At 43.6% G+C, this 14,992-nt stretch overlaps 1 protein-coding gene across 1 annotated transcript in view; it reads right to left on the bottom strand.

The window, feature by feature from the left end:
- Positions 1-815: 815 nt before the first annotated feature.
- PRKD1 (protein kinase D1) overlaps positions 816-14,992 on the bottom strand; it is a 274,425-nt gene continuing 260,248 nt past the window's right edge. Inside the window, exons 18-19 of the mRNA XM_067534536.1 lie at positions 4,470-4,555; positions 816-1,933 (exon numbers count right to left, since the gene is read on the bottom strand). Of these exons, the coding sequence (XP_067390637.1) occupies positions 1,715-1,933; positions 4,470-4,555 (305 nt within the window). The 3' untranslated portion in view covers positions 816-1,714. The remainder of the gene's footprint in view (positions 1,934-4,469; positions 4,556-14,992) is intronic.

The following is a 14,992-nucleotide window of genomic DNA, read 5'->3' as shown; positions in this document are numbered from 1 at the left end:
TGAGTGGTCAGTGAAGAACTGCTCAGTCGATCCAGAAATTGTCGTATTAAGACCACCTTCTCAAGTGGCGTAGTGCTGCATCAACAGGAACACGGTTTCCGTTGGTGCGGTGCAGTGCAGTGAAGACAGTGCGCAGAACAAAAGCACAGAAGTCAACGGGAGTTATGCAAGTTTTTTGCATAGTTTGCATAACTCCGGTCAACTGCCGCCAAATCTCCAAGGTAAGTGAAGACAACTCCTTAGTTCAACCAACCTAACTCTCGGTGTAAACAGTGGTAGGCTGATGAAAGGGCTTTACTTTAAGTACCTGAGTGGGTGCATTCCTGCAGGATCGAGCCCTAAAATTGGAAGGACTGCGTGGGCTGAATTGAAAGAGTTAAACACAAAGGAAAAGCAAACACCCCCAAGAGTGTCCCTTCCTCAGTCTTCTGATCCTGAGAAAAGCCCCATTCTTGTGCTCACTGAAGTCAAAGATACCACCAACTTAATTGGTGCAAAAACCAGGCTCTCAAAGCATGTTCCAAATCAGACTGCACTCAGTATATTAGATCATATTAGATCATCCAAGTGTTCACAGAGATAGCCATGGCTTGTTAAGAAGAATGTAATTTTTCACTATAAAACTCATCCTTGCTCTGCAGATGGCACATTCCAGCTCCCACAAGGAAGGGCTCTCTGAGTGGTTCCATATACCCCAGACCCACAGGCCGGAAGAATAATCTGCATGATGCTCCTAGTCCCACCCAACCAAGGAAAATCAGCTCAGGATAATTTTAAAAGAATCACCATCAAACAGACCTATTTCAACAAGACTTTTATTGAAAACATGCACAAAGGCAACATGTTGTTCAGCTTCTGAATTTACATGTTAGAGCAGAACGTTTTAAGAAATGGGGGAAATACAATGGACGTATACTGCAGTTTACATTACTAAGGCATTTAGGCTTTAGAGCAGATTGCACTGGGTGTGTGCGTTTGTGTTCATATCAGTGGTTCTCAACCTCAGCGGCCCAATCAGCACACAGCTGCAGCCCACGTGACATCCTCAGGGCCATACAGATAGTATATATATTGTGTGGAGGTGGCCCACATAACACAGAGAGCCACATATGTGGCCCACTCTGGTAAATAGGTTCAGAACCACTGGTTTCTATAAATACACATATGGCGCATCTGTCTTGAAACTGTACAGTATTATGTAATTTGTTACTTTCATGCTTTTTTGTATCTTTATTTCAATATATTTTTCCATACCAAATAAACCCTTTATCCAAATGGTAGAAGTTGTTCACAGAACAGTAGTAATAATCTACTCTTCAAGAGTTTGCTTACACTTACATTACTAATGGTGCACACACAACAGAGATCAGTATGGAAAGGTTCTCTCTTACCCAGATCAGGCTCAAGTAAGAAAAACACTAGTTTGCAAAGGCACAGCGGAGACAGGTTTTAATGCATTTAATACATGAATTATTCACAATAACAAATTTAGTGTGTCTGGGAACTTTTGTTAATACAACACAGTTGGTCACACAAAATAAAAATGCTTCTGTTGATTTGTCTTGGCAACTCAAATGCATCAACAGTGGTAACAGTGTAACAGCTTTGTTCCCATCTGACAGAAAATAATGGCAGTTCTGCAAGGCAAATGTTAAACCTGACCTTATGTATTTATTAATTCCACAGTGTTTTGACAGATTATAGGGGATGGAACTTAAAGGATGCTGACACGCTCACTGAGGGCTTTCATCTCTGCTTCCTCTGGCTCTGTATTTTCATTGTGGTTAGCACTTGGATTGATAAGATGTGCTGGATACTGCAAACCATGCTCTCCTGCATACTGTTCCCATCGTGAATCATCACTTTCATGGGTGATGTAACGTTCTCCAATTTTACATTCAAGCTCTCTTAAATCTAACCAAGTTTGATAGTCCTGCATGAAAAAACAAAAGGGGAAATATTAGTTTGAGTATTTGTAAAAAGAAGTAATCTCTCTCCCAATAGTATGAGAAGTACCAGTCAGCTTTGCTGTCTAAATGCTTTGCCTTCCTATTATATTGTTCCCTTTGACTGGAGTAATTACTATAACAGGAAATTAGACTGCATTGATGGTTATCATTTTTTTTCCATTGGGTTGTTTAGTAAATTCGTTTGATTAGACTGTGTGATCATATACTGCATCACTGGAGTAGTACAGAGATGTTCCAGAATGCTGTATTAGGCTTTACATAGACTGTAGTGGCAGGCTATGGGCTTTTATTGCATTTGAATAAGACTGCAAGGGAAAAAGAAAGTACAGATAGCAAACTCTTCCCACCAGGTATATAGTGCATGGGGGACTACACCAAGCTTTTTCCTTATCCCACATAATTTATACTCTGACATACCACATCAGATGCATGACAAACAAGAGTTTCACAATCTCATTGTATCATAATTGGTGACAACATCAGGGGCCCGCTTGGACATGAGGCTCTGATTTTCAAACCCTAAGCAAGCATCAATTTGCTCAGGTAGAAATACAGACCTGCCTAGGGTTCAAAAGTAGCCTTGAAGTTATTTGCACAATTAATTGTAAGGGTAGAAAGGGGATAGAGGGCATTAGATTGGGACTCAAGAGCCCTTGATTCAGTTCCCAGCTCAGCCACAGATTCCTGTAGGATTTGGGCAAGTCACTTAATCTACGTGGTGCCACAGTTCCCCATCTGTAAAATGGGGATCATTATGTCTACAGGGATAGTGTATGGAGAAAAATCCATTAATTATTGGGAGGTGATCAAATACTATGGTGATGAGGGCAATATAAGAACCTAGATTAATAGACATTGGGAATTTTATTGTTAAACTTGTTAAAACAGGAAATCTAGTGTGTCTGATTTGCAGCCGAGAGAGAAAGGGCAACTGGTACTAGTGGGTTGAGATAAACATCCCAAAACATAAAATCTAATTCAGAATACTGGTTCCTAATGGAAATGCTGATATTTAAGGGAGATATTTGCAAAGGTGGAAGAAGCTCCATTACCAATGTGGATATCTTTTCATAAGAGAGAGGAAAAAGAGTAATTCATGGTCAATTAAAAGGAAAGTGGGGTTTGGGAAAATTACATAGCCTATAAACAACTGAACACTATGACAGATTCAGTAATAATTAAGAGTAGTGCCTTAAAGGCTTGCTACAAACCAAGCACCTCCACATTCACTGCTGTGGTTTTTTTTTTTTATTATTATTTGTCATTCAAACAGAAGCTAAAGTAGTACATAAAAACATCTAGACCCTGGTGATAGGAGAAGAGAGACAGAAATATTCCTGTGTGTACACTTCATATTTGTGAGAGGTGATTAAACATCACAATCATGGGGTTGTATAAGAAGCTACTTACCACTGAGCCTTATACAGAATGAGAGTAAAAGAAGAGTTTGCTCCCTGAATATTTGAAGATATGTACCTATGTCCAGGATACTCACTGCCTAATGACTACTAATGATAAAACTTTGAAACCAAAGCCTACATACCAGAAAATTCTAGCAGCTCCTAGTATACATGCCAATACTTCAGGCTTATGATGAACCCAATTGGCTCCCTCACATGCCACTCTTACAGCATGTTCCTGTGAGATGCTGAGCATTTTCAACTTCCTTTCAAGGGTGCCTGGCAGGCATCCCTCTGAATGCCTGTTGACTTCAGTGGAAGATTAAAGACTTTCAATACCTTGCAGAATCAGGCCCTGAATGGTGAACCTCTGAGATAGGGGACCCAATGCACAACCACTGCCTGCATCCATTTAGCTTTCTGTATTTTTACCTGCCATGGGTTTTGGCTTCTTCCAACCTAAATCTCAACACATAACTGACTGGAAGACAGTTCCATTGGATAGCTAAGCCTACAACTTAATGTGAGAAACTAGTATTGTTCGACATAAAGTGTAGGAACAGTTACTTTAACACCTGCAAAATTTCCTTTCACTGAAAATAACAATGACATACTCTCTTTGAAGACACAGTAGAACTTCGCTAATTCACACTGATGCATGGGAAAACTGCTGCCATTAGTTGTGCAAATAAGCAGACTAGGACTTGATCCAAAGCACACTCAAGTGAATGTCTTTCTATCAATCAATTATAATAGGTTTAAGATCAGGATTTTAAAAAACAGATTCTGCATCACAAGGTATGTTGTTGAATTAGTTTGACGAGCTTAATTTTTATGATGGTATTTCATAATACACTAGTTGGTGTACTGTATAGTAGAACATTTTGTAAAAGTAATAAAGTCTTAGTAATACGAAACTTTGCTACCTTAAAAATAAACAATATTCTGTGCACAGGGAAAAGATTGCCTGGGATTGAGAAAATTATCAAATTTACAGAATTAGCCAGATTCTACTGTTTAAAGATAAAAAAATGTTGTTCATGTTTAGAATCTAAATACGCATACAGAAGGAAAAAAAACATGACATTTGTAGCCTTACCTGTAACCAGGGGTGGCTTAGTGTCTTGTCCACACTGTAGCGCTTCCTCATTTTCACTTGCAGCAAATTATTTATGAGATCAATAGCTGAAAAAAATTTCAGAACATATCATACTGCAATATCATAAAAATGTATGGCAGGAAAGGGCTCACAGCTATGACGTAATGAGTTTCAGCTGGTCTGACCAATTCAGTGTACCTCAACTCACTATGGTTATAATCTGTATCTAAAAGATGTCATATGTCATTGGAAAACTATTAATTCACTGATCATTAATATTCTTACGGGATGTATGTATGTGGTGTGTACTAAGGGTTATGGATCTATTCTGGAATGATGACTAAAATGTATGTAAGCCAGGCATATCAAAAGGGAGTTGGTAACTTGGTCTGTCCTAGACAAAGGAATGTGTATTTACTTCTCTGATCTGCCCAGTTATCAGTCAGAAATAATGAAGGTCCATTTACAGACGGGGCCGTCTGAACCTCTAATAATAAGCAACTGATTGTATACAATATTACTGTATTATACATGTTTATCAAGTGAGAACTTTTATGAAAGCCTATAACACACTAGTGACTAATAGCACTGTAAAATAAATGTATGAACACTACATAGGGAATTATGGATATCCATTGATATTTGGCTTTACTGTCTGTGTCCAAACAAAAGGGAGAAACAGGTGTCGGCTAGACAGGAGTGAATGTTATAGCTATTTACCTGTCTTCTATGTAAATTTAGCATGGTGGAATCAAAACAATGGAAGCACCATTTACATACAGGGCATAGAAAGCCCACAGGAAAGGAAAAACTGCATGAGGTCATTGTGCCTCTTGAAACTAGGTCATTGAACTTTGGAAGATATAAGCAAGGGCAAAAGTCATCTTTGGCATCCATCAGTGTATAGACACAAGGGAACAGATCTTTTGCAAGCTGAGAAAGATGGATCATTCAAAGAAAGGGAGGGGAGTCAAAGTCTCTGGGAAATGAATATAGGTGAGAAATGTGTTTAGGAAAAGATTTTTCACCTAGGAAGATAAGTGAAGTCACCATCTTGTACTTCTGTGGAAAGTCCTGATCACAGGAAAGTCAGCCATGACTTCGAAGAAGGAAGATTGGTGAGCAAAACCACCTAGAACAAAGCCTGTACCTTGCTAGATTAAGTTTTACACTTTTGGATGCATGTTTTCACTTTTATTTGCTTGTAATCTTTCTAACTTTATTTCTTTCACTTAACCTATGGATCACTTAACCTATGTTCTATTGTTATTAATTTTTTTTATTCTTTACTAGAAACCAATTCAATGCTGTCTTTGAAGGGATGGATGTATTTACCCCAGTTAAGATAATAAGCTGCAATGTACTTTTGTCTCTTTAAAGAAGCAACAAAACTTATTATTCTCCTGAGCTGTCCAGGAGAGGGCTGGACACTTCAGGCACGCAGTTTTGGGGAAATTTGGTACTGGGTGTGTGTTGGGATCACCACGCTGGTTGTAACCAAGACTGGTGAAAGCCAGAGTGGGGCTGTGGAGTTGTAGACAGGCTGCTAAGGTCAGAGCAGCTGAACCAGAGCAGTCTAGCACACAGACACTCAGTGTGTGACCTCCACGCTTGTAGACTGGCTGTAAGTGTTCCAGGCTGAGAGCTACAGCAGCAAAGCACTGTAAGGTACCTAAGGCAAGCGGTGACCTGAGGCAAGTGGTGACACGAGCTCTTACTGGTTGGAATTGCACCTTGAAGCGTGGCACCATGTTAGCTATTACTTATTACCTTTTTATTGTCTAGATGCTTACAAATTGATTTAGTCTATATTTTCCCAGATCCTCTTTGTTTCCCTTTTTAAAGACAGGTACCAAGTTTGCCCTTCTGCAGTTGTCTGGACCCTCATCTATGAATTCTCAAAGATAATAATAAATTTTTTTCAACTTCAATATGAGTTATTTTAAAAAAGGGCAATTCAAACAATAGAAGGAATTCAGAAAATAGACTTAATATCGGTGTTGACTGAATTGCACTATTTAAAATATTGGAGATTCACAAAGTAAACACTTGACTGTTTTTTTTTAAATCAGTTTTTAAAATAATCAGACATCATACTCAGATGCTATGGACTGCACCATTTTAACAACTCTAGAAAGCCTGGTTATATAACTCCATGGAATTACTTTGCAATATTATATACAACAATGAATAAAAATAAAAGGTTAAGACTAACAATGGCTGTACATCTGCTACTGGACTGCCAGCCAGGAGAGGCTTCCTTATAGTAGGCTAGGTGAAAGTGCCATGATGGTTATGTTGCTGCTTCTCCAAACTTCCTTACAACACAGCAGACTTTATCTGCTGCAAGTTACTCCCTGCTACTGAGTGCAGTATAAGGGCTTGTCTATACTTGAAATGCTACAGCAGCGCAGGTGCAATGCTTCAGTGTAGACACAACTTACGCTGATGGGAGGGGTTCTCTTTTTGACACAGATAATCCACCTCCTTGAAAGGCAGTAGTAAGGTTGGCGGAAGAATTCTTTTGTCAACCTAACGCTGTCTACATCAGGGGTTAGTTTGGTTTAACTATGTCACTCAGGGATGTGGTTTTTTCACACACCAGAGCAATGTAGATGGATCAACCTATTTATTGTAAACTAGGCCTAAATTTTAGCCAGCTAAGGCACTTATGAGTCCCACGACTTACAGACCTTGCCTCAGGCTTGGTCCACACTTAAAAGTTAGGTTGACATAACTACATTGGTCAGAAAGTGAAAAATCCCCGCCCCTCACCGACAGCTATGCTCACCTAAGCCCCAGTGTGGACTCAACTTTGTCGATGGAAGAATGCTTCCATTGACGTACCCAACTTAATTTGGGAAGGTGGTGTTCCTGCCTCCACTGACAGAAAACACCCTTCCAATGGTGTAGGCTGCTAGCATAACTACTTCAACATAGCTACACTGGTATAGTCTCCAAAGTGTAGACTCATCCTTGGAGAGTGCACTAGCCTGCTGACTCTCTCCTAGCTCTCTAGCACTCCAATCGAAGTTAACTAGAGAGAGGCTGATAAAATAGGTTCTAAAAGAGATTCCTATGTGCATGACCCTCCTTAATTGCCCTTGCCTCTTGCACCTCTCTGCAATACTTCATCATCTCCTCACCCCAAATTCTTCCTCTCTTTTGCACTTTCCTATGCTGCCCGGCACACACACATACCTTAGTTTCCCCTTTCTTTTGGCCTCCCAATCGAACAGATCTGATGCTTTTGAAAATATATTCATTACTAGTAACTGTTTTCCTTTATTTTTCATAACAGAAAATTTATCTATCCAAAGAATTGATTTGAGGAGGCAGAGACACTCAGCTCCACTAAGAGTAAAGGGAGAATGATACCCTTCTCAAACTGGCTACCAACTAAGGACAGGTACAGATTCAGTCCCTCTGAGAACAATGGGAGATGGCAGCTATTTTGAAACGGGGCAATTTTGGGGAATTCTCTCTAGTAGACTCTTCTATCTTTCAGCCTCTGCTGAAGAAGAAACTTTCAGTTATAATGAATAACACAAAGAAAAATACCATATGCCAAAAATATATATATTCTCATGCAGTTAATGCATAAGATTTTCATAAGTTTTAACTATATGGGGACTTTGAAGAGACTGTCATTCTGTTAATGAGATTATGAGGGCAAAAAAAACCCAAGGTTACTTACCGGTAACTGATATTCTTCGAGATGTGTTGCTCAAGTCCATTCCACTATAGATGTGTGGACGCCTCCATGCACACTTACCTGGAACTTTTTTCTCCTTAGCAGATCCCGTAGGGCTGGCTTCGGTGACCCTGGAGTCCCGCACACATGCCACGGTATATAAGGTGCTGCCGGCCCTATGCCCCCTCAGTCTCTTCTTTCTGCCAACTCTGGCAGTGGGGAGGGGGGTGGGTTGTGGAATGGACATGAGCAACGCATCTTGAAGAACAGCAGTTACTGGAAAGTAACCTCGTTTTCTTCTTCACGTGATTGCTTATGTCCATTCCACGATAGGTGATTAACAAGCAATACCTTCGGAGGTGGGTGGGAGTTACTGGTGAGCTGCCCTCAGCACCACTCTGCCGAATCCCGTGTCCTCTCTCGCCTGCTGGACGATGTCGTAGTGGAACGTGAAGGTATGCACCGATGACCAGGTGGCAGCTTTGCAGATGTCCTGCAGGGGCACTCTCTCCAGGAAGACTGCAGATGAGGCTTGAACTCTGGTTGAGTGCACTGTGATGGTTTCCGGAAGCGGCACCTTCACCTGCTCGTAGCAGAACTTGATGCATGATGTAATCCACGAGGAGATGCGCTGGGTGGAGACAGGTGAGCCTTTCATCCAGTCGGACACTGTGACGAAGAGCAGCATCGATTTCCGGAACGGCTTTGTACGCTCGATGTAGAAGGCCAGGGCTCGTCTCATGTCCAGCGAATGCCATCTCCTCTTCTCCTCCAAACCGTGAGGTTTGGGAAAAGACATGGGGAGAAAAATATCTTGGTTACAATGAAATTGGGAAACCACCCTGGGTAGGAAGGCCGGATGCGGCATGAGCTGAACCTTGTCCTTATAGAATACTGCATAAGGGGGCTCCGAGGTCAAGGCCCTAATCTTGGAGACCCTCCTGGCTGAGGTAATGACCACCAGGAAGGCTATCTTCGATGAAAGCAGGAGCAGAGGGCATGAAGCCATGGTTTCAAAGGGGGGCCACATGAGTCTCGAGAGGACCAGGTTGAGATCCCAGAGAGGCACCGGGTCACGGACCTACGGATAAAGCCCCTCCATCCCCTTGAGGAAACTGACCGACATGGGATGGGAGAACAGAGATCTCCCCTCTAGCGGCTGATAGAAAGCTGAAATGGCTGCCAAGTGAACCTTCAACGAGGCCAGCGCCAGACCTTGGAGCTTTAGCTGGAGCAAGTACTCCAGGATCACCTGTATAGGCGAGAGGCTGGGCGGAATATCCCAGGACTCCGCCCAACAGGTAAACCACCTCCATTTAGTCCGATACACGACCTGTGTGGAAGGTTTCCTGCTGTAAAGCAGGACTTGCTAGACCTGCAATGAGCAGGCTCTCTCTCCCTCTGTCAGCCACAGAGCCTCCAAGCCGTGAGGTGCAGGGAGTCCAGGTCCGGGTGCAACAGGCGACCGTGGTCCTGGGATAGAAGGTCATGCTGCCTCGGGAGCTCCAGGGGTGGGGCGATTGAAAGGTCCAGCAGCATGCTGAACCAGTGCTGTCTCAGCCAGGCTGGAGCAATGAGTCTAACGTTTGCCCTGTCCCTCTTTATTTTCAGCACAACCTTGGGTAGAAGCGGAATGGGCAGAAAACATGTACATGAAGGTCCATGTCCAGTTCATGAGGAATGAGTCGGAAATCAACCCAGTCTTGCGACCCTGGAGTGAGCAGAACCTTGGACACTTCGTGTTCCAGGTCGACGCAAATAGGTTCAGTTGCAGAAAGCCCCACTTCTGGAAGATCAGAGCCACCACCACCTCTGGGTGCAACGACCAGTTGTGGTGGGGTAGAAATGACCTGCTGAGGCTATCTGCCTCATCGTTCCTCCCTCATGGGAGGTGAGAGGCAGTCAAGTGGAAATCGTGCCTCACGGCAAAGTCCCAAAGACGGATAGCTTCTTCACAGAGGGCTGAGGAGCACACTCCCCCCTGCCTGTTTATGTAAAACATGGCTGTGGTGTTGTCCGTCAGCACCTGCACCACTCTGCCTCTCAGGAATCAGAGGAACACCTTGCATGCTAGGTGAATGGCCCTCAGTTCCCTCACGTTGATGTGCATGAGCCTCTCCTCTCCCGACCAGAGCCCCTTAGTGCCTAGGCTGGCGCTGATGTGGTCTCCCCATCCTACATCCGACATGTTGGAAATCAGGGTGACCGACAGGACCTGTTCCCTGAACAGAATGCCCTTCATCACTGCCCTGGGAGTCCGCCACCAGTTCAGGGAAGCTAAGACGGGCAGGAGAACTGTGACCACCTGGTCCAATGGGTGTCTGCTCAGTACATATACTGAGGCCAACCATGCCTGAAGCAGTCTGAGCCTCAGGTGAGCTAGTCTCACTACATATGTGCAGGCCACCATGTAGCCTAATGGCTGTAGGCAGTGCCTGGCTGTTGCCGTGGGGCATAGGTGCAGCTGGGAGATGATAGAGACCATCGCTTCGAAACATGGCTGAGGCAGGAAGGCTCTGGTCTGGGAAGTGTCCAGGGTGGCCCCAATGAATTCTATGCATTGCACTAGGGTTAGTGTGGACTTCAGTTCTTTTATGAGCAGTCTCAACCTGCTGCACATGGAGCAAGTGAGGGTTACACTCTCCTGCACTTGGGACCTGGACCTGCTCCTGATCAGCCAATCGTACAGGTAAGGAAAAATTTGCACAATCTTTTGTTTCAGGTGGGCAGCCACTACCGCCATGCACTTGGTGAACACCCTTGGAGCTGAAGATAGGCCAAAGGATAGAGCTGTAAACTGGTAGTGGGAACCAGCCACCGTGAAATGGAGAAAACACCTGTGGCTGGGGAGGATAGACACATGAAAGTATGCATCCTTGAGATCGAGGGTGGCATATCAGTCTCCTGGATCCAGGGAAGGGATTATGGAGGCTAGGGAGACCATGCGAAACCTTAGTCATTTGACATATTTGTTTAGAAGATGCAAGTCTAATATGGGTCTCAGACCCCCCTTTGCCTTGGGGATGAGGAAGTACCTCGAATAAAACCTCTTCCCCTTTCAGCCTTGAGGGACCATTTACACTGCTCCTATGTTGAGGCAAGCGGTGCCGACGAACGGAGGTGCGCTCCGAGTAGCTAGAGGTACCAGAACGTCATCTCGGTACCGATGATTTCTGCTGCCGCTTGCCTTGCGGCCCTGCAGACACCTTCGGTGACTGAGGTCGGTGCCGCTCCGAACTCCTCGATGCCGAGCTGGACTCTGGCGACCTGGTTCGGTGTCATGGACTGTGCGGTGCTGGGTCCTCTGACGGCTACCGGGTTCTGTGCCATCTCAGTACGGGTGAACTCCTTGGTGCCGGGTCCTCAGACGGCAACCGGTTTCTGCGCCGTCTAGGTACAGGCGAATTCCTCAGTGCTCAGAATCTGGAACGGGAGCTGTCTGAGCACTGCCTGGCAGACCTTGACCAGTGCTGCCCCCTGGCATGCGCTGCCTCCAGTGCCGGGGATCGACATTGGCACTGAGAGTGGGACTCCACGTCCTGTGTTGGAGCAGGTCGGCTCAACGACGCTGACCTGGAGCGACTACTGGGGGAGCGGCTCTGCTCTACCCTGGAGGCCATCTGGCAGGAGATCTTCCTCCCCCTACAGGGGATCTCCACCACCATTCAGGGGGACCCAACACAGGTTTCCCCTGTGACACCGGCCCCTTCTCCCTCGGAGGGGGGGTGTGGAGGTGGCGTAGGCAAGGCCAACAAGGCTTTTGCCACGTGAAAAGCCTCCGGTGTCGATGGCGTCGGCAGTGGCACGCTCCCACTCCCAGGAGTCGGGGGAGGCTCCATGACCGGAGATGCAGGCACCAGAGAAGACTCGACAGGCCAGGTCCAGTGCATCTCCGTACTTGACCCTGACCAAACCGATGGCACAGGAGAGTGTCCATGCTCTGCACACTGCTTCTTCCTCTTTGGTGCCGGCGATGTTGTGCAGTGCCGAGTTGAGGGCGGTGCACTCTGTACCAAGGTCATGCTCGGTGCCGAGGTGGAGCGGGCCGGCTCGGACGCTGGGCGGAGTGCTGCCTCCATCAACAAGGCTATCAACCGGATCTCTCGGTCCTTTTGAGTCCTCGGTTTAAAAGCCCTGGAGATCTTACACTTCTCCTTTCTGTGGGCTTCCCCCAAGAACTTAAGGCAGCGGTCGTGGGGGTTGCTGAGCAGGAAGGCCTTCCTGCAGGAGGCACACGGCTTGAATCCCGGTGACCAGGGCATAGCCCGGCCACTCGAAGTCCCCGCAGGGACTCACCTTATCTCTAACTACTCTTAACAACACTTAACAACTACTTAACTAACTTAGAATATCAATACATCTGAACAAGGGGAATAGTACTTGCTGAGAGCAAGGCTAGTTTCAGCAACCATCATGGGCGGAAAGAAGGAACTGAGGGGGAGTAGGGCCGGCAGTGCCTCATATACTGTTGCATGTGTGCGGGGCTCCAGGGGGCGCTGGACCTGGCCCTATGGGATCTGCTAAGGGGAGAAAAGTTTTGGGTAAACGTGCATGGAGTCATGCACACACCTATAGTGGAATGGACATGAGCAAGCACTTGAAGAAGTAGTTTTGATATTGGGTACTAAATTTCTTGACGGAACCATGATTAATGAATTTTACTTTCTAAACTAACAAACAGCTTTTCTTATAAATTCTCAGAAAATTAATTCTGTACTTAAGGAGTAGGTGCTGAGGAGTAATTTTGTGGAGGATATATTTTTCATACATAAAGAGACTGAATTCATGCTTCAACGGCAAAACTCATCTCAACCTTAACTACAGAGTCACTACCAACACTTCCATAATATAAATGTATCTAACCTTTACTTTGTAAAGAACTGTGTTATTACTTATGTTGGAAGTTCACATCATCAAATGAGATAGTACTTTATTCGCTATCATTTCATTATTCTTTTTTTCCAAAAGAGATGTCAAATATAGATGGCATTATACTACATACATCTATTGTTATGTAATAACATACCAAATGGATTGAGGCATCTAAATGTTCTTTAAGATGCTGAGAGTTCTGCAGCTCAGGAGATATTTATTATAATTTTATTCAACAAGAGGATGTGGATGAGAAATAGGAACAATATAACAAGGTTGCCAGGGAAGTACTATAGTAATTCTGGGACATAACGCCACAGCAGAATCCAAGAGGGTCATTAGAGTCATGGATCTTAATTAAACCTTCCGTAAACATTTGAAAGCACTTTGTATTCTGAAGGAAACTTACAATTGTTTTCTTTCAAGAAAGGCTATGCTTTCACCTTAAAAAAAAAAAAAAAAAAAAAAAAAAAACTCTTCAAGATAGGTTTCCTTTTAAGAAAGAATATTAAACTTTCGGAGATCTGATATAGTAATGATCCAACTGAAAATGAATGCTTAAATGTCAGGTCAAATTTGAGATCAAAACTCGGTTCTTTTTTATTACAATTTTGCAAAATAAAACACGAATACAAATATCTACATGAAATTCCTCCTTCCCATAAAACTTTGTAGACAAACACACTTTCCCTTGTACTGTTTCGCAGCTCAAAAGCTGCAGCATTGATCCAATAGTATGACAGAACCTGAAAACAAAACTGCCTAGTCTATTGTCATTGTTTACAGAGGAGAGAACTGCTAAAGGAAACAAACAGTATGTTTAGTGAAAAGGCATTAAATCTTTTTAAATTGTGATACTGGTGGTCTTTGTTGAAAAAGAAGATTCATCCATTTTGTAACCAGGTTATCACATTAAGTAAACTAAACTTATAGACAGAGCTTGATGTGAATTAAGTGCATTCTTCATAAATGTCCAAAAGATGTCTAAAATAATTAACCTCATTGGGAGCCAGATTTTTAAGAACAGCTCTGAATACAGCATCTCCCATTCTTTTCAATGGGATGTAATGATTTTAAAAATCTGGCCATGGGTTTACAATTAGGACAGTTGTTAACAAATTAAAAATGAAAACTTCACCCATAAATCCAAGACCATGTAACCTGTCTCAGTTTTTGCTGGACTAAGTTTGACTATGCAGTCAATTTAGCACCATTGTGCTACCAGCTATGAAAATCAATGCTACACATTACTGTGATTCATATATGCATAATATAAATGCTCAAATCCTCTGAGAATGCTTTGGGCATCATGGCTGTATTTTCTTTTTCACTGCTCTCAAGTATATCAGCATTACTCATTATGATGTGGAGAACAGTCAGAAGTGAGTGAATGATTGCCAATAGAGAGTTACATATCATGTCAAGACTTTAAAAAGTTCTCATTATGTTGAAAAATCATTTTCTATTCAAACAGTTCAGACCTACTGGATGTACCTAGCAAGAATACTGCAGAACACTAACCTGTGCATAGGCATAAAAAATGAGGTAGGACTCCATAATAGGAGAACAATTCGGAGTGCCCCACACCTCAGTCACCATCGTCAACACCACCATCTTCTCTGTCACTCAAGATCATAACCAAGGCATAATCCTTGATTCATCCCTCCTGTAGACCCTCAGATCCAGGTCATGTCTCAATCTAGCCATGTGTTCCTGCAGAATCTCTGGACTTCCCTCTGCAACCACAGAGCTAAAATTCTCCAGGATGACCTCATCTCATCTCAAAGTACTGCAACCTCCTCCTCTGTGGCTTTGACAAATCCTGTCTTCATTTTGCCCCATTTATATCCATTCCAAACACGTCTCCAAAGATCATGGCTCATCATTTTTACCACATCATCCTCTCCACCTCTTCTCTCTATTTGCATTCCTCCCTTCATTCCCCCTTTCTTCAACA

Source organism: Emydura macquarii, unplaced genomic scaffold (genome assembly GCF_026122565.2).
Source record: "Emydura macquarii macquarii isolate MOO-44397 ecotype Brisbane River unplaced genomic scaffold, CSIRO-AGI_Emac_v2 contig_374, whole genome shotgun sequence".
In the NCBI taxonomy this organism is placed as follows: Eukaryota; Metazoa; Chordata; order Testudines; family Chelidae; genus Emydura; species Emydura macquarii.
This window is presented reverse-complemented; position numbering and strand designations above follow the sequence as displayed.